The sequence below is a fragment of the Berghia stephanieae genome, chromosome 9, assembly GCF_034508935.2.
Source record: "Berghia stephanieae isolate SIO BIC M18660-M18661 chromosome 9, UCSD_Bste_1.3, whole genome shotgun sequence".
NCBI lineage: Eukaryota > Metazoa > Mollusca > Gastropoda > Nudibranchia > Aeolidiidae > Berghia > Berghia stephanieae.
This window is the reverse complement of record NC_088368.1, coordinates 30,054,215-30,075,181: the sequence shown is the minus strand read 5'-3', so window position 1 is coordinate 30,075,181 and position 20,967 is coordinate 30,054,215. Positions and strand designations below refer to the sequence as shown.

The 20,967-nt window shown below is 35.8% G+C and overlaps 1 protein-coding gene across 3 annotated transcripts in view; it reads left to right on the top strand.

Annotated features, from left to right (window-relative positions):
- The window catches only part of LOC144980029 (uncharacterized), a 33,921-nt gene extending 12,954 nt beyond the window's left edge, over window positions 1-20,967 (top strand). For 2 of the 3 annotated variants that reach the window (XM_078927486.1, XM_078927488.1), the window contains 8 exons: window positions 45-121; window positions 1,318-1,370; window positions 4,236-4,347; window positions 5,169-5,301; window positions 5,895-5,962; window positions 6,632-6,799; window positions 8,347-8,446; window positions 13,493-20,967. In XM_078927486.1, coding sequence (XP_078783612.1) covers window positions 45-121; window positions 1,318-1,370; window positions 4,236-4,347; window positions 5,169-5,301; window positions 5,895-5,962; window positions 6,632-6,799; window positions 8,347-8,446; window positions 13,493-14,866 — 2,085 coding nt within the window. In that variant the 3' untranslated portion in view covers window positions 14,867-20,967. The remainder of the gene's footprint in view (window positions 1-44; window positions 122-1,317; window positions 1,371-4,235; window positions 4,348-5,168; window positions 5,302-5,894; window positions 5,963-6,631; window positions 6,800-8,346; window positions 8,447-13,492) is intronic. The other variant, XM_078927487.1, reaches the window with a different exon arrangement.

Genomic DNA, 20,967 nt, shown 5'->3' with positions numbered 1-20,967 from the left:
AGTCTAAATGTTGATACAGTTTCTCCCATATCTTTATTTTTCAGTTAGAGCACCTTTCTTGGAATCCTTCTCACACAAGTAATACATCTGAGTGTTATTGTTATTGTGGAGGTCCTGGAAAGTAAGTTTGTATTTTTTCAATTCTCCTTCCATTCATCCATCATCCATATCATCATCATTAGTACTGCCAGCTGTATGCCAAAAAGGCGTATTTTTACGCTTTTAAAATCAAATAACACTTTTTTGCTTTTCTGTTGCACATTACACCTTTTTGTTGTCACCAAGCCAAATTTGTACAATGGTAGTTCTGTTTCCAAACTGAACAACACTACTTAAAGTATTTTAGATTGAATCATGTTAATGGTTGATGCATTCAGGATTTTATTTGTTTATCGTATGCAGTAGGGTCAATACTTATCCGTTAATTTCAGGCCTGTAAATTCTCAGGCAATTGCCTGAAATCAGACAATCCATTATTCTCTACCACAGGGAACATATTAGACAAAATCACTTTGAAGAAATTTGCTCCCTTATGAATGAAAAAAATCATAGCCCTAAATTAAGGAATCGCTTGAAATGTAAAACTGTGGATGATTATACCAAAGCATGACATAACTATATTAACAATAATCGTGTGCTGAAGCCATCTCTCTCTCTCTCTCTCTTGCTTTCTTTGTTCGCTGATTCCCAGTGATCAGTGGCCATCATGGGGATTCCCTTTTTCGCGCTTATCATCTGTGGCAAACTCTCGCTTCAGTCACTACATGTTGGATTTGCCGTGGCTCTGCCTGTCGTGTGCACCAGTTGTCCAACACACATTCACGATTTGTCTTATCGCGATATGTCTTCACACACAATTTGCTATATTTCTTTGTAATAAGTTCTGACAAACAATTTTCGACATCACTTTTTCTTAGTAACTTTGATTGTTTGCCTGAACATTGTCTGCAACATTTTTAGACAAATTTTTTATGTAAAAGCAAATAATTAATTTGGAACCAAAGCGGATGTCCTTGTTTTGTTTTGCCAGCTTCCCTCTGAATTCTTACTTCTTTTGCAAGAAAAATGTCATTGAATGAAGAAATAGAACAAAATTAAACAATTCTGAAACATTTGTAGATTGCAAAAGTGACCTTCACTGGATAGAAGGCAAAGTCAGCAATAAATTATCAGTCTGTTGAGGGGAACCAATGGTCAAAAGAAATGATGAATGAGAAAATTTTAGACAATTTTGGGAAGACTATTTACAAGCCTGTAATTTCGATTGTATTCAAAATGAAAGATTTTAATTGAAAATTGTATTTTTTAAAATTTCAGTTTCTTTAACAAGATGCTCCAATGTTGTCGTTGTCATCAATGGTTCCATGAAGGTAGGCCATTGCCCATAACAATTTTTACTTGAGAGAAATTCACCTGGAAACAGGGCTTTATTCCTTTAATCAATCAATTTAATACATGTAAACACAGTTTTTCTTCATGGTAAAAATGAAACAAAACTGTTTACCATACATGAGCTGTGAAATTGGTTGACATGATAGTAGTACATTACTGTGTCAAGGATAATATTCTCTCTAGGTGTATGTACCAATCAGGGCGGTGAATTACCCGAGCAGAGGAATGCACCGAAAGTAAGAGAAACAGAGCTTTTGCTCGACAACTACAGGCTTACCAATCAGTATAAAATTGAACATTTTGATATTTAGTTTTGTTCAGAAATTTCAAATGTGTGACATTTTACCAGAATGTGCTATTTGAAATTTAGCAAAAAAGTGGCGTCCATGGGTAAAAGTTTGCTGGCAGGGATGATGATTGAGAATTGCACAGGGATGTTTTAAAGAGAAAAAAAGAACATTGACAGTGACTGAGTTGAAAGGTAATTGGTCCATTCCATGTCAAGTGGACCAAATTTTCGGAAATTGGGAACCACACCCCTTTTGATTTTCCTCAAACTTGGCTCAATTGAAGATACTTATGAGACATGAAGAACACCAAATTTTCAGTTCGGAAAATGGATATTTGAATTTTTTACAATTTTTAAAAATTTTGTCTCAAAACGCGTCAAAATCAGATTTGCTCGTGGGTCCATTTTTGAGAGGCTATAACTTTTTTATTAATCAAGCTCTTTCAAATTTGGTAATCCTCTACAACTTTTAGCATAGATTACAATTATTTTATTGAATTGTTAATGCATTATTTTGCACTTTTTTCAAAAATAAATAAACTGAAAGCATTGAATTTATTGGCTTTTAAGAGTTTGTCATAAGCTAAATATTTTAAGCTATATTTGTTATCAGTATAGTGTAATATAAGTCGATTATGGGGGTTTAAACAATTTATTGAGTTATGCCCTTTTGTAACTTAAGATTTAGATACTTAGGTTCTTTGCAGGTGATTTTTACCACGAAGCACCTCAAAATACAAGGAAAGCTTCCGTGTGCTTATAGAAATAGTGTATCTACACAATATATCAAATTTTGAAAAAAATCCCAGCCGACATCTTTGACCGTTTTGAGCCTTGAAGTTGACAAAAATTTGCGAATTTGGTGAACATTTCATTACGCTATGCGTTGTTGTTCAAAAAATTATAGTACCAGACCCATATTTTTGCTATATTATGTTGGACCATATGTTATTTATTGATATGCAAATCATCAATGACCAAAAATGAAACGTTAAAGTCATGAAAAATAATATTGAAAAAATTCATTTTTTTGCCGAACAGCACGGGGAGCCATATTCAAGGGCAGATAACTCCAAAAGTTGATAAATATTTTCATTTCCTTTCAAATAATTCTAATCTATGCTAAAAGTTGTACAGGATTATCAAATTTGAAAGAGTTAGCTTGATTAATAAAAAATTTATAGCCTCTCAAAAATGGACACACGAGCAAATCTGATTTTGACGCGTTTTGAGACAAAATTTTAAAAAATTGTATAAAATTCAAATATCCATATTCTGAACTGAAAATTTGGTTTTCTTCATGTCTCATAAGTATCTTCAATTAAGCCAAGTTTGAGGAAAATCAAAAGGGATGTGGTTCCCACCCTTGGTCCACTTGACGTGGAATGGCCCAATTGGCATTTATTAGGGAAATGCATTTGTCTCTGGTTGTGTCCCAACACAATTAACACTAGAATGAAGACAACGCGTAAAAACAGCATGTTACAGAGCTTAATGGAGTGTATAAATTCACAAATCACAAATCAGTGTATTGGCAGTGAGAGAGTTGAAGTGTGTTGGAACATGCAAGTGCAGTTTTTCACTCTTCAGGAGTTAGCTTGAATATCGATGATAATTTATCATGTCAATTGCTCTTAAGGTGGGGGTTAGTGCAGTAAAAATGGGGCTTTTACTTTTAGGCAATTATTCAAAATTTCCTGCATTTTTCACTTTTTGTCACCATCAGCACTGATTTACAAAGATACCAGTCCTTTTTGAGTCAGCCCTTGAAATCATTACTTGGTCACTAATCAAGGGACTGAATCATGTAACAAACTCATTCCCTCAATAACACCATTCACCATACTACCAATTATGTCACCAATATCAGCATCTTTATCATTATCATCCTCATCACCGCTAATACATAATCATGATTCATTACTACTACCACCACATCATCACTATGATAATTACCATCACCAAACAATACTACCACTACGTTATCACCACATCCAACACTGCCAATAATATTATAATCATCATCATATCATCCCTAGCATCCACATCACTTCTACAACTGTTATTGTCACTTATGGTCATTAATTATTAGTCGGAAGTTTGTCTGGGTCTTGTCATAGGGTCTCTAGCCACTGCCATATTCATCATCATTGCCACCCAAATGCTGCCAGTTGAGCTTTGAGCGGCTATGTGGTATGACACTCGCTTTCCGATCGGAAGGTCCTGGGTTCAAGCCTGGCTCGGTGTAAATGAGTACCTGGCCGTTAACAGCGTTGTCTCTGTCCGAAAAAATTGTAATTTCGTCTAACAGGCGTCATGTCCCGTCCTTAATGTTTAGTGTTGCTGTTGGCCAGGGTCCCCTTGTAAAGCGCTTTGTGCACGTTTAGTGGATATTGCGCTGTATAAAAGCTCAATTTAAAAAAAAAAATTTAATTGCCACCCCAATGCTGCCAGTAATGGGATTATTCCATGTTTTGTTTGTTATTTTTCTTTCAGTCAAAATGTCCTTTGACGACTTTAACACACGTGGTTATAACACGTCTTATTTTCACAGCTTGTGTGCAATGTGTCAGTGGTGACCTGTTGATGGGGGATCGTTTTTACATATTTGCCTGTGCTCACTGTAATTATGGTGAGGAATTCTTGAAGAGATTGGATTTATCTTGGTAGGTATTGATTTGTTTGCTGTTCTCTTTACTATAATCTTTTCAAATGGCGGGATGTTTTTTTTACAATACAGACTAACCAAATCCTACAAAATTTTTGTTTCTTACGAATTTATGAAATCATAACATCTTCTACAAGATAAATATTTTAATGGTATTTGGAGTAGAGTATAGGAAATTGGGCAGGGAATTGTGTGACTTTCTTTGTCTTTTCGGACTTTGACTAAGAACTAAGAACAAAAAATGTTTTAGCTAGCTAAGAAAAGTTTAGTACTGCTCAACAAGTTTTTTTTAAGGCCTCTTACACCACTTCTAAATGGCCTTCTGTAGTGAAATTTTGGTGAGATCGCGAGTGGCTACTAATTAAAAAAATTCTCATTACTAATTTTTCTCATTCTACTATTGACTACTACAGTCCACTCCAGGTAATCGCAACTTGGTTAATCGCAACATTTCCCAAGACACAGAATTAATTCTATAGAAAAGTCACTGGTGAATTGCAACAAATTTTCGACCTCAAAAAGAGGAAAATTCATGAAATCAATCAAACACAAAATCTCATAAAAATATGAACATCTGTCATATATTTTATAAGGGGTAGAAATCTTGCATCTTAGGCTGCCACACAGGTGTTCTTGAAATTCAGATTCTTTTTGTTTGTCACCTGCATCAGAAGGACTGCGCAACTTTAAATTTAAAGTTAAGAATTGAAAATGGACCTGATTTTCACTTCATCTATAATAAGTCTTCTGCTTCAACAAGTGCATTGACGTGACCAAATGAATTTGGTTATGATTTAACAAGCTTTATTTACCTTTCAGGCAAAACCTTGTGCACATATCCATATTCCACCTGAGCATGAGCCAGAGTGTGAAATACACAGATCTTGACTTGGACATCATTCCTTTCATCAAACAACATGCAGATAGTTTTGGCCTATCAAAATTGTTGAATGTAAGTGAAAACAAAAATAAGGAACTAGGAAGCAACTGTTCAAATGGCTGAATGATTAAGGTCAATGTAGTCATATTGAATCATTTTTTTTAAAAAGTTGTAAACCTTTGGATGCACTTGGGATCTTAGAGACCAGAGGCCAGTTTGAAATGACCAGGATTTTGTCCAGGAGATTAATTTAGTCTTATTTCATTTCTTCATCCACCCCCCATGCGAAGAAAAAAAAAGAGAGAAGAGAGAAATTTGTTTTAAAATGTATCTTTGTCCTAAATGGGCACCCGATAACTCGGTAGTGTCCTTGTGAAGTTGAAATATATTTTTTTTTTTGATACCCTTGTCCACCCAACAGTGATTGGGTAGTTGGGGCTGTTGATCTGGTGGAAAGTACTTTGTGATAGACTAGCGTCATATCCAAGAGATAGAAAGCTCCATGGGCCTAATTGCTCAGACAGACTACCTTTTTTGACTTTAATGGTACATTATCATAGTGGAAAACTGCATTGAAATTTGATTGATTAATGAAATTAATTCTTATGGATTCTATCCTGTTTTTGGGTTTGTTCTTTTTACTCTCTCTCTCTCTCTTTCTGCAGACTCGAGATATAGATACAGATGTTTTGAGACAGAAAGTTTTTAATGTCGTCACATCGCAGTCAGATTGGTGGGTGCTTTTCCAATTTTTCTTCAAATATATTGTAACCCATCCTCTGAATTCGTGAATCCTGTCACTCCTGGCAAAAGATCTGAATAATTAAGATTTTTGGCTTTTTTTTCTTTTCTTGTTTTTTTTTGGTAAATTATGGCCTTCATGAGAGCCTTCATTGATTTCATTAAAAAAATAAAAATCTTTTGAATTCGTCTTTGATGGTTTATAAGATGTTAGTCGTCTTTTATTTATGGAGGTGCACAGAGAATTGACGCACACTTAGTATAATCAGAGGTAGACACTGATGCAAGGTTAAAGCCTGAAAAGTTTTATATGGTAGAGTGCCCGATGAATTCAAGAATAAATCCATTAAAATAAATATTAAGAAATGATTAGATTAAAAATTTATTTGTAAAACAGTGGTAAATTTAATCAAGCTCATGAAAGAAGATTCTTAGAGAAAGCAAATATTTATGCTATAGACAAGCATTATTTGACACTCATAAAGATGAAGAAAGTGAATCAAATAATTGGGAGAATTTTGCATACGTTTTCGTATTCGTATGAGTTTGAGGTTATGCATTGCATCACTCTTTGATTTTGAAGACATAAAGGATTTTTCTGAGTTTTTTTAAGTGACGAATTTCTCATATTATGTAATATTTATCTGGTTTCCTTTTTCAGTTATTGTTGTGGGGCTGAAGTGAAAAAGAAACAGACATTGTTTGGACTTAGAGAAAGAATACCTCCTCCTCCTCCATCTTTCTATGTTCCATACAAAGCAGAGAAAATATCGAATTTAACACTCACCAATGCTCTAGGGAAAAGAAGTCTTTTCAAACCTCCAAAATAGTAAGTGGTCTTTTTTATCTCCAAACTTAATACAGACCAAAATCATGTCATATTGCTGTCATATATTGCATTAGATTTTCTGTCTTTTAACCAGGTTCAAATTTTTAGCAATGCCTTCATGAGTTGTGATTCCTAGCAGACTTATTAATCTGTACCATGTCCTTTTTAAGCCATAAGGATGATGGAGCCAGAGTTAATCCCTCCCTCGGGAGCATTAAACAGGGTTCCCACTCTGTTGCAAAGTCGGGGGAAATGGTCTTGAATTTTTTAATTTCCTCAAGATCGGGGAATAAATGGTCTCAATTTTTCTTGTCTGAGTTGGGAACTTTCGAATCGGGTGTGAGCAATTTTGGAAAACTGACATTTTCGATTAATATTTTTATCTTTTAAAAATTGAGCTCTTATATAGCGCAATATCCACTAAACGTGCTCAGAGCGCTTTACAAGGTGTCCCTGGCCAACAGCAACATTTAACATGAAGGACGGGACATGACGCCTGTTTTTTTCGGACAGAGACAATGCTGTTAATGACCAGGTCCTCATTTTACACCTGAGTACGGTGAGAGAATGTGAGTAAAGAGCCTTCTCCAAGGACTCAACTATGCGTCGAGCGAGGCTCGAACCCAGGACCTTCCGATCTGAAAGCGAGTGTCATACCACTAGACCACATAGCCGGACATTTTTATCACGGAAGCGTGATGAGATTTCAACTTTTGTTTTCGCTCAACTTCTTTACTTCGGTGATGAATGGACCTCTCAGGCTGTTCAGTAACTTGCACTAACCCGCTCTTTTATGGTGTTCTGGAAGTGTTTTTTTTTTCAGAAACATTAAGTCGAAGTTGATCTGTTATTCAAATGTGTTTGGGAATCTTCCACCGATTGTTGGTAACAAGTCGAGTTTTCTAATATTAATACTAGTGTGATCATAAACGTGAAGTTTGGTGTCTTATTATTTACTTATTAAACTATGTTTAGTTAACGGCTAATCATCATGTCTGGTAGAACATTCCAGGAGTTCTGGACCAAATATCCGGCTTTCAAAGACTGGTTAAAAAACAATCTTGAAGCAAACTGCATATTGTGTAAAAACACTATTTATATCAAGACCATGGGAAGGTCTGCTTTGACTTCCCACATGCAAGTGAAAAATCACAAGTCACTAGCATTGGCTAAATCTAGGAGTGACAGGGGTCGTTACTTAACTTTGTTGCAAAGCCTTCTACATCTGCGGCTATGTGGTATGATACTCACTTTCGGATCGGAAGGTCCTGGGTTTGAGCCTCGTTGAGCGCATAGTTGAGTCCTTAGAAAAGATTTTTACTCACATTCTTACATACACACACACACACACACACACACCCGTCACACACCCGTCATCAATCCTGTATATAATGAAAATTTTAGCCATTGATCTTGGGTGGTTGGTATAGGCAGGTTTGACTGTATTCATATTAAGATTGCACTACCAATAGAGAAATCAGTACCTCCTACTTCATTCATAGAGCCCTTACCTCTTTTTTTTTCTTTCCTGTTTGAATTTATTTCAGTGTAAATTCCTTGCCATATTTGGTACGGGGTGCCAACAAATTTATCCCTTCTACCATGTCTTTGAAACTCAGGGAGGCCTCCATGGCCAGACTGGTAAGTGTAAGTGTCACCAAATAAACTATTTTTAAAAATTATTTGATTAGAATTTATACTTACTTCTTGGGTAGGTGGAGCTCATTACCTTTGATGACAGTTCACCTAGGAGAAGGACACTCTGAAGAAAAACCAAATGGGTAGATTGGACTCATTAGCTTGGGGAGAGCAGCCAATCTAAGGATGAGCCACTAAAACAATCCTGGCCCCCCCAAGTCTGGGGTTTGGACATAGGGCCAACAACCCACTCCTTAAAAAAAAAAGTCAGTGATAGAAATCTGCAGTAGAAGACTGTGCCAGGGACAGAAATGGAGAGCAGGATAGTGGACTGACCTCGGTACAGGAAAATATATCATTCTCAACCTAGATCTCTGCATTCATGATGGATAAGGACTAAACCCAAAAGGAAGTCCCCAACCAGATATCTTCAGATCTTCTCAGACCAAAACATACTCTCCATGTTGGGAAATGGAAAGTGCAAACACTACCAGACAGGAAAGTTCCATCAAGCTGTGAAAGAGATGGATTGATTAAAAATGGATAATTTAATGGTTCAAATGCTTGATGTGCTCGTAAGCCAGACGCCAAAACATGATGTCCTGCTAGTGCTTGAGAATCTCAATGCAAAAGTAGGCAACAGTAATCACCTTAGAGAAGGACACAGGGGAAAGACTTCAGAGAACAATAATTATTGGCGGGACAATCTTCCATCATAAGTATATTCACAAGTATATTGGACGTCACCAAATGGAAACACACCAAAAAAAAACAAATAGATCATATCCTTTTTAATAGAAGATGTAGAACATCTCTTCTTGGTGTTAGACAAGACGAAGTGCAGATATTGGAAGGGATCATGAACTCTTGATTTGTAAGTTGAACTAAAATTGAGAGCAGCCACAAAGAAAGGACTGTCTAGAGAAAAGAAGTTTGACATCAGTAAACTGAAAAATCTGGATGTTGCAGAGACCTTCAAACTTGAATTGAGAAACAGATTTGAGATTCTAATGGATCAAGAGGAAGAAGAAGTCATAGGACACTCTAGGAGGAGGAAAGAGCAGTGGATATCAGCGGAAGCTCATTGATTAAAGAAGGGAAGTGAAGAAAAAACTTTTAGGAACCAAATCAATGAGAGTTAAAGAACGTTTACAAAAGGAGTGTACAACAATAGTCAAGGACGTAAAAGAGTCAACAAAAGCAGACAAAAGGATATGCCATGAAAACCTTGTGCAGGAGGCAGAAAATGCAGCTGCAAAAAAACAACACGAAAACACTCTACAGAATCACCAAAATATTGTCATCTAACTTCACAATAATGATGTACCTAATAAAGGACGGGTCATTTCAAATGAAAAAGCTCAAGTGGAACATTGGAAAGATCACTTTTCATCTGTTTTGAACAAAGATACTCCAAAACTAACTACTAATGTAAAAAGAGGCAGATACAGATCTTGATATAAACACAGAAACAGGGTGTCCAGGCAAGTCGGTTTTTGGTCGGATGGCCGTTGGTCGGTCGGATAAGTCAGATTTTGGTCGGATAACAGATCTGTAGGTCGGATAAATCAAAATTTGGTAGGTAAAATTGACGCAGGTTGGCAGTTGCAAATAGCAGATCAGATCCTATAAGGCTATTAACATTGAAAATGCTCGCTTTGCAGGCAAATGAAAAAAAAAAAAAATAAAACAATTGTGAGTAAAACTCCATCAATCACACTCGCCATTCCTATAACACAAAACACTCAACGGATATTGGTGCCTCTATCTATGAATCTGTTCGGTTTAGCGGCACATGTATTGGTTTGCATTAATGCAGGGATAAGGGATGAAGGGAGTCGGCATGTGAAGATGAAACAAACGATGATGACGTAGTACATAGGAGTGTCACGATGACGCTGGTGCTTGTCGTGCAGGTGTTATTAACCCTTAACAGCGATGCTGATTTTTAAAGAAAAAAATTTAATGTTTCATCTCTATTATTTTTAATGGAGAATAAACAGTTTTTACCTAGAGAGCAGTAATATTGCGACGCAGATTTCAATTATCTATAATTGCATTACAGTTACTTGTCTTTTGATGAAAACAGTGATTTGGTGTTGGATCAAAGTAAGATTGAATTACGCCTTTAAAGGGGTACATTTTTAAGCGTGTTTGTTTTGTTTTTTTTTGTTTTTTTTTTTTGTTTTGTTTTTTTTGGTGCGTGTTGGTGCAATTAATCCTTTACCAGTGGCACTGATTTTTTTTTTGTTTTCAAATAATAGTTTCCCTTTATATTATTTTTAATTCAGAATAAATCGTTTATACATCAAGAGCAGTAAAAATGGCTCAGGCTTCAGTCAGACTAGGTATATAATAATTGCATTGCCATTACTGTCTTTTGATGAAAACTGTTAGATCAAAGTAAGATTGAAATTCGCCTTTGAAAGGTTAAGTTGTTGGGGGTTAATTTTCGATTTTATTTTTACAAACACTGCTTTGCTGTTTTGTTTTTGTTTTTGTTTGTTTTGTTTTTTTTTTGGGGGGGGGGGGTTGGTTACTGTCTGGCAAGCAGATTGCTGTACACATATGCACACATAATAAGAGGCATCTAGGTCACAAAACAAGGCATCTAGGTCTCGTTTGTGCTATAGCAGGAAACCAGATCGAGAGAGATTCCCACAAAACAGGGTTCTCGCGGCCTCCTTAAATTCACCACCACATCACCATCCCTACCACCACCACCACATCACCATCCCTACCACCACCACCACCTCGCCATCCCTACCACCACTACTGCAACCACCACCATATCATCATCCCTACCACCACCACTACTGCAAGCACCACCACATCGCCATTCCTACATCACCACTACTGCAACCACCACCACATCGCTATCCCTACCACCACTTCTAGTGCAACAACCACCACATCACCATCCATACCACAACTACTAAACAACCAACACATCACGAACATTACTACAACTACTACAACAACCACCACCACATCACAATCCCTACCACCACTTCTACAACAACCACCACATCATCATCCCTATCACCATTACTACAACCACCACCACATCACCATCTTTGTCACCACTACTGCAACCACCATCACATCACCATCCCTACCACCACTACTACTACAACCACCACCACATCACCATCCCTACCACAGCACATCACCACTTCTACTAAAAACGCCACTACCATATCACCATCCCTACCACCTTTACTACGACCACCACTACATCACCATCTCTAATGCCAGTACTACAACCACCACATCACTTCAGATTTTGGAAAAAATATAGCTGAGAAAATGGCAGCAAAGACAGAGCATTTGAATACCATGAAATTTATTGTTCAATCAGATGCATTGATGTCTTCAAATAAGTTGAAGTAGAAACAGTAGCTAAGGAGCTGAGTTGTCCTCACTATCGGAGAAACTTAAGCGTCAAAGGGATAATTATTTTAATCCTTGAATTAAAAAAAAAATCGCCATGAAAGTTCATTGAATTTCAAAATGGAATTGCTATAGGAACCCTGATCAAAGAGATTAATTCTTGCTACAGCTCTACCATACATCAATCAAAGGATTGATAGGTACTTTAATAAAAATGGACAACTTGACCAATGTCCAGACTTGAAGAAACTAATAATTCTTATTTTGATATTGTCTCATTGCAATGCAGATGAAGAAAGCTGATTTTTGATCAACAAGAAGATCACAATAATAGAAAACCTTGTTGAAGAGTCATTGATAGCAAGACACTTTACTTGCCCATTCATTAATGGAGAGAAAGTTTCTGAGGTGGTGACATCCCCTGACCTACTGAAATCATGCAGCAAAGAATGGCTTGGGTATTCTAATGCCCTGAAAGAGAGGAAAGAGAGCTGGGATATTCTGGAAAAAGAGGCCACTAGAAAAAGAAAATAATAGGATGAAGTGATGCAGCTAAAGACCAAAAACAAAGAAAGAAAGATACTTCAAAATGACATAATAATCTGATCAAAACTGCAGATAACTTTGTTGAAAAAGCCGAAAAGTCATCCTCAACAATGTAACATGATCTTTTGGTCAGGGGCAATGTATATAGGAGAGGCTGGAAATGTAGAAATAAGGATGTTCTTGCTTGAGAAATAGCACGGAAAGAAAAGTAGTTAGGCTAGAAGCCTAGTCTGCCATTATGTATATAAGATAATAGAATCTAAAAACTGATTGTGTAAATAGAATAGAATTTTTTATTGTGTGTATGTGTATAATGTGAAGGTAGGCCCAATATTATTTTTTGATATGAGTAACCAAAATTGCTGAGCTATTTGGCATAGTCAGTCTCGAGCCATGATATCCTGAATTGTTCTTGCTTTGGAATTTCCTCAAATGGTAAGATTGATAGTATTATAAGTAAATGTCTGGGAATTTGCGACTTCGTGTCATTTTGTAATGTCCGATTGCGATAAATTGTGGTAGGATTTTTACTTGGGCTGGTAGGATTTTTTAATGTCTCCGATACCTGGACACCCTGATTGCAATATGCATTTGTTTCAGGTGACTATACAGTGCCTTACTGACACTTTTACAATCCAATACAAAAGCGGTTAAACCATTTTTTAAAATGCCAAGAACAATTGTTGACTCATCTCTCGATTTTCATTCACATGAATAGGAAATTAAGAAATGCTTTGATTGTGTAAAAGAAAAAAATGGTTAAAATGATTCACTGATGAGCCGATAAGCAATATTCTGTTTCCAGGGATTTCTTTAAAAAGTTTTTAAATTATAGTGTGCAGACACTTATAGGAAGTAAAAATTGCTATCCCACACAAACTTAGTTTGGATTAACAACCATAAATATTTTTATCTTGAGGGATGTTTTTCTAAATTGCTCAGTTTTGTTTTAACCATATTGTCATGAAAATATCCATTCAGTTGTTGTTATTTTTTTAATTCTTAGAAAAGCTTCTTTTTTTACTGTTTCGGTTTTTTCACCTCCATCATTCATTTATCAAGCCATTATCATCTCATTCATTAAAATGGTTTTGATTCTATATTTTGATCTGACAGAAAAGTGAACACAACTACTGCTCCACAAGTGATGAGTACAGTTCATCAAGTGATAGGGACAGTATTGTTTCCAAAGAGAATTACGATGCCAACAACAACAGTTCGCCCATCAAACGTTTGTCCGTCCCAGAAGTAAAAAAGGAAGTGAAATGTACTGAGGAGGTTACCGTGTCCAAAAGAAAATTTGTTGCCAAGGAATGGTGCATGAGCAGCAGTGATGACAGTGAGGAAGAAGAAGAAGATCCTGTTCAGCGCGTGTGTCCAATTCCGTTTTCCAAAGGCACATATGAGAACGGAGCAGTTGTAGAAGAATTGTCTGAGATGGAGGCGGGGTCTAAATTCTGGTCTTTGGATACAGCTTTTCCAGAGCCAAGGGATTTCAGTGGTGTGAACAATCCTTTCCTGACAGACATTGAACAAGAGGATTTAAGGGAACAGCGCAAGCATTTCCTTAAACAGTTAGAGCATTTGACCTTGACTGTGGATAATTATGCAAGTGACCCTTGTCCTTCACCTTTAGAACCGCCTCCTGTATGTGTTCCATCATCTTCTGTCCTCACAAACATCAAAGGATTTAAAGGTGAACTGTCAAAGATATTTAAAAGTAATGGATGTTCACTATCTTCATCATCACCAACTCGTTCTTCCCTGAAATCAAAAGATAATCATCAATCGCCCAGTAGTAACAATAAAATAATAAGCCCAAAAAATGTTTCAGCCAATTCTCACTTGTCAGCCAAACCTTATAAAAGTGCTTCTCTTACATCTCTTCCAGGCAGCAAGGGGAATAATAATCATGATGGTTCTAATTCATCTGATGTTATTAATGGTGTCAGGATTTCACCTCAAGTTACTGCAAAACTTCAAAAGAGAAATGGCATTAAGAGGTCTCACAGATTATCAAATTCTCAGGAAATTTTGGAAGAAGAAAAGCGATTGAAAGCAATTAGTCGCTGTTTGAAAAACCTTACACCAACGTGTGGATTTCATTTCCCAGTCTTGGACGAAAACCATCCTTCTGTTGTGAATGGGATAAGTGGTGGGGATGAAGGTGTCAATGATGAAAGTAAAAATTCAAACTCAGGGAGACGGGGACTGAAGAGAAAACATTCAAGCCAGTTGAAGGAATGTCATTTTGAAGACACTGTTGCTGTCGATGATTGTGGAGGTGAAAATGTCCGTCGTAGTCATCGAAGTCGCCAAACCGTCAGACGGTTTGAAACGAGTGATTTGAATGCCTCCAAGTCGGACTCAATGAGCCAAGATGTGCAAGTCTATTCCAGTATTTTAAGTGCAGCCAGGTACAATATCATTTCCCTGCGAACCAGACAGGATAATACAATTGATTACTTGATAGATTGGTGTGGTGAATAGAATTCTTGTAATCACGGAGAATGATTTGATAGATTGGTGCATGTAAAACGTCGTGTCACTTGAGTTCTCTCCATAAATAATATTGCCAGGACGATATACTGAGTAATTTTATGAATTGAATCTGTTCATCTGGCAGCTTGGAGAGAGGAGAAAAACAAACCCTAAACGCATTGCTGTTTGAATCCAAAATTATTTTCACTGTTTCTCTGGAGTAAATGTGTTTGGAGTCCTGTCATTTTTGTAACTTCATGTTGGAATGTCGGCTTTGATGGGTGGATGGTGACTTTTAAAAAAAATTTCATTGTGGGCCAGTGTGCCATATTTCTCTATTTCAGTTTTCCTCTTCCACATTACTTTCTGACCATGTCATGAAACGAGACTCTTGTTTTTGCCTTGGCCCTGGCTGGGATCCTTTACCTAAAGAGATACAGATAGATTTACTTGAAAAAAAAATTGTAAATCATCCCCTTGTCCTTATTTAAGTGCCCTCTTAGCTATCATATTGGAAATTTTAGGTAGCCTGATTCTAGTCACCTGAATAGTCTGCTGATGATCTACTTCTATTACTTGTTTGAATTCCATGGTAGGGGGAGGGGCGGGGGTCTGTGACTTCCATCCCTCAATATCTGTTATCCCTTTCCGTGTTGATCTCTGTCTTTGTTCTCGATTGAGATTGCTCAATTTTTTCATGGTCCTGGTGGGAATCCTTAGCTGAGAGGGATAGTTCCTTTTTTTCTTTCTTTTTTTGAGAGAGAGATATATTTTCCCCCATGTAAATCATCTCTCTGTTACGTATCCTTCAATTTTTAGTTTTTAATTCACTGTACTTTTTAAGCATCTGAGTGTATCCTTCATAGCTGAATCCTTTGCTAAATTGGGATTTTTAGGGATTGTCAAAATAAGCATATTGATGGATTGCCATTTGAATCTTCTGTCCCCTATTTGAATCAGTCCTTTTTGTCTTATTTTTCTTTGTTGCTTTTAACTTCAGATCTACAACATTACCTTACCTACCCCCTATCATCTTTCTTATTACTGGCGCGGAAATGACGTAAAGATGTCTCAAGCGCTGTAAAGCTCCTGAAAATTGAAACTGAACTATTTTGCATGAATTGGTTCCCTTAGCACTTAAACTTCACTGCCTGTAAGTGCAGGCAGTCAATAGATACATTCTCTTTTGATTATCCCATTATCTTACTTTTACTTGCACGGAAATGACCTATAGATGTGATGCAGGCTTCTGATGCAATAGTATTATAACTTATTTGTTTACTACACTTTTGGCACAATTTTGTCTTCTTTCAGATTTTTATTTTACAGATTTTGTTTTCTCAAATTTATGATCATAACCGCCATCTTTGTAATAGTGTTCTATTGAGTAGAGATCCTATTGCATGTTTCTGTATGGGTCTTAAAATTTATATAACACATAGATTGCTTATGAATCTGCATCTATTCTCTCTTTTTCTCTTCTGTTATACAATTTTTGCAGCATTTATTAGCTAGACCTATAATCTTTCGACGATCTTAATCTTTTTTCTAGTACTGAAAATACCTCAAAGTGTCTTAAGTAGTACCATCAATTTCTAGACATTTTTTTTTGTGATAAGCTGACACTAAACCCAATGTTTTCTAGAATTTTAGGATTTTGTATTAGCATCTCTGCAGATGCTACTTCAGTAGGCTTATGCTAAGTTCCCAATAAGGTTTTTGACAATGTTGACAGATTTTATCATCTCATGATAGCAGACTTGCCAACCAGTATGATTTCTTGTATTTTTATACGTTTTCAGGTTCAAAATATGATATGGAAATTTTAACTAAAATATGATGCTGACTGCAGTTTGTTGAAAAAATATGAGTGGGGAAAAAACCCCCATAGAAATGGAAGAGTTGAAGGTTACTAGAGATCTTCTTTACATAGATATGATTGACCTAATGTTTTTCCTCTACATTGATAAGTCTTCAAAATCCATTGATTGTTTGGCTTGAAATTTTGCTTGTATTGAAAATATGAGAAAATCAGCTTCAATAATTCAATATTGCGAAAAATATGATAAATGTATTTGAAATGGTTGGCAAGTCTGTGATAGGGTTGTAATACTTCATACTTCTAGGGTTGCCAACTGTACGCCTAAAAGGCATATTTGTATTCTTTCTTCACCTTTGTAAGATTGTATGCTTTTTCTCTCAGATCGTACTTTTTTTTTTTTTTTTCATGAGAATCAAATCTTAACATTTTAATGTAAAAAGTTGTTTTTATTCTATTTCTCATTAGGTTTTTTGGTATTCTCCGATTCTTCCTGCAATATTTATTTTAACAATTGTTGTTTGTTAGGATTAAGTGGTTGGTTTGCATGATTTTATAATGCTGTTTGTTAGGGTTAAGTGGTTTGTTTGCATGATTTTATTTTCAAGTTGTCCTTAAGCTTGTGGAAATTTTTTACCTACACAAACTTATAAGAATTATTTGCAAAATGGCTCGTAGGATAGGGAGTGAGGTGACTGAATGGTTACATTTTCAAATTGTACACTTTTTCTCCCGATCTTACTCTTTTTGACTATCTCACACTTTCTGGGTGGGGATCCTGACCTCCCATAGCGGGCAGGGAGGTGCATACTGTGTCTTCTATCCCCTTATATCTGTTTTCCAACATGCTTTCTATCTTTGTCTTGGAATGAAATTACTTGTTTTTTTTTCCTGGCTGGGAGGGAAACAGTCAAATGCATAGTTATGGTTTTGGGAGATGATATTTTTTTCCTTGTAAATCATCTCTCAGTTATGTATTATTGTATGTGTTATTTTGAATGTATAATGTAAGTATTTGAATGTGTTCCTCTTTGTTGGATTTTGTGCTTGTGTCCGGATAAGACTTATAGGTGATCTCAAACTTAAGTACATTGGTGGTATGCTCTTGGAATTTACATCTGATCCCTATTTGTTCCCAGTTCCCCTTTGTCTTACTTTCTCTTCAGTGCTTTCATTGTAATTCTAGAACTATCCCATTTTCTTCCTTTTTACTGGCGCTGATATAACCTAAATGTGTTGCAAGAGCCGTAAAACCCTTAAAAACAAAAACAAAAACAATCTCACTTTTTCTTTTATTGAGGTTGGCAGCCCTGTGCTTCCATCCAAACCTTCTTGTTTCTGTTCCTATGTTACTGAATGTGACCTCAAAAATTTAAGACAATTTATTTTTGCCTCGAGGCTCATAAAGTATTTGGTCACGGTCTTTGAGATATACCATGATAAGTATTATTGATTTTTTAAAAAGTTTATTTATTAAAGCTGTTTACAAACGTACTGTATGAAATAATTGATACCAAGTGGGACTTGCATGGTCAGCTTTTGTTAAATTCTCTCTTTTTAAAAATAATTTAAAAAAGTGTTTGACTGCTGTTCATATCCTATGTACCTAGTGATGACTCATGATTGAGTATTGGGAGTATTGGACAATATTTGTCATTTTATATAAGAAGGAAATAAATATTTTTTTAATGTGTTACATTCCTTTCATTACTACTGTGTTGAAGGCAGGCTCAGGCTGCTTAGAGAGACTGTTTCAGCGGGGTCTCTTCTCTTATTTTTGTGTCCAAATACTCAATTATGGTTTTAACTCATTTCATTCACACATACTTTTCATATAAATTATGGACGGCTGCTTTCCTTTTATTTATGTTTTCTTTTTCTTTTTTTCTTTTTTTTTTTTTTTTTTTTTTTTTTTCGATGAATAAATCCACTTGTAGACAAAGCAGACATTTAAGCCAAGTAAATTATTACTAGATAAGATTGTGAAGAAGATAGGAGCAGGATGATTGTGCAATAGCTGAACATTTTGGTCATTGCGCAAATATGGAATTCAGAAATAGTCTTTTTTAAAAATATTGTTACATGTAAATCGGGTTTGATAAAGTATTATGTGTATTATTTTTTTTAATTCTGGAGGAAAATCCTACCACAGATATATTTTCTTTCATCCCCTAAATCTATGATTAATTCCCACATATATTTGTGACCTCTGAGATTGAAGCTGGAACTTATTTTTATTTATTAGATTTGTTTTTTGAAAAATATATAAATCCATAAAAACGAGTATTTGACGTTACCTTATGGAATGCTTATATATATATACATAATTCTATATGTCTACACTGAGCCAGGAAAGTCTGCAACAGAATTCAAGTACGTAGCCTTAACTTTTTGTTTATTTTTCCCTGGCCTACCTTGAATTGAGCCAGTTTCTTCTGCTCTTTTGATAACTCTACTGACTGTAGGATAAATAGAAATCAGGACCTGAAATGTTTCCGTCTGCCATGCCAGTCATTCTTGTACTTGTTTTTTTTTTAGCTGGTCTTGACTGATTTCCATCTCTCCTTGTGGAGAATAGGGACGTGAACAAATCTTCTCCAGACTATCGTGTCGGCTGCAGCAGTAAAGGCCTCCCTCCAGGATGCAAATCCCATTTTGCCTCTTTCAATTTCAACTGTTGTCTTCCATGTTTCTCTTTGGTGTTGGGTCAAGTCCTATCCATCTTCATCTTCTGAGTGAGGATCGCCACTTAATTTAAAGAATTGATATTTACTCTATTCCTTCTCATTCCACACTTTCTTTGGCCATCTTATTTTTAAAAGACGCCTCAAGCTTTTCTCATCTCCCTTTGTAGTTTCCTCTCATCTCCCTTTGTAATTTTCCATGTCTCAGCCCTATAATATAATAGTACTGGGAGCACTTTTGTTTTGATTAACTTAACTTTTGTCTTTTGCAGTTCCTAGTTATTCCAAATTTTGAACAATTTGTTGAATTAATAATAGCACCTAGTTATCAATAGAAGTTTGTTAATTTTGTAGACAGAATTTTGCGAAAAGGATTCACATCTTAATATGCCAGCATGTCACCTCGGTTTTTTTATGTTGTCACAAAGACGCAGACACCACTTTGCACTTCAAAAAAAATTTTGATGTCCCAACTATCGGTTAACCTCTGTGGTGTAATGGTAGCACGTCTGACCGGTAATCAGGTCTGAGGTTCAATCCCCAGTGAGTCAGGCTAAATTTTTGGGGTTGTTTTTTGCTTGTATTTTTCTCTTTGCTTTTTGTCTGGTACTGTTTCATACATGCTTTTTCAGATCTTTATTTTACACTAGTGCCTGTTCCTTTTATTTGTCAAAAGATCTGATAGGTTTAGATAGGAGGGTGTCGTTTTATAGCCATTTGAAGTTTGTTGCAAGACTTTTTTTGGTTGCAGTATTTACATAATACAAAAAAGAATTGATTTTGAAGATTGCATGTCACTAATATGTATTTGTATATTAAGGTTAATACGGCCAGTCACAGGGGTAAGATGAGCTTAAGGAGTCAGAGTGACTTTGAATTTCTAACAAAGAATTGGAGGCAGTAGCAGACTTGAGCTATAAAACCAAAAAGGTATTAAAGTGTCATGGTGCCATTACTTAAATATGTTAGAGAAAAGGAACGTACGCATATTTTTGATATCTTTGATCCAGCTTGGACGAGCCAATTCTGGGGCTTAGTGGTCACTCACATACCTTTGAGTGGTAATATCATGAGCATAATTCAATTCTGACACAGCGATCCTCTGTATTTTTACTAAATACCCTTTAGTTATTAAATTTTCTGCCCCATACATACAGTTCTTTAATGGCAGTAATATTTGGAGTTGCCTCTTTTTAAATAACTCAATAAAAATGGGAGATGATGTTAAACTACAACTGTAAAACAATTTCGATTTAACGAAATTGAATCCAAAACTTTAATATATAGTTGATGAAGATGGGATATTATGATAATAATAATCAATTCTATAAAATTCTACATATTTAAAAACAGTTTTATTTAAAGGTCCCTGACGATGCACTACAACAGCAGATATGTATTGGAGCTGGAATCATAACCTATTTTTAGCGATATTTTATATTAAAGGTAACCTTTATTTTAAAACGAATTTTTAATTTATCAAATTTAAACATCTAACATGAGATAAATATTGTATTATTTGTGTCCCCTTAACATAACTGATGTTAAAGTTCTTTTCTATTCATCACCAGTAAAGTGAAAAGTATAAAGAGCCCGCTCTTGTTCCA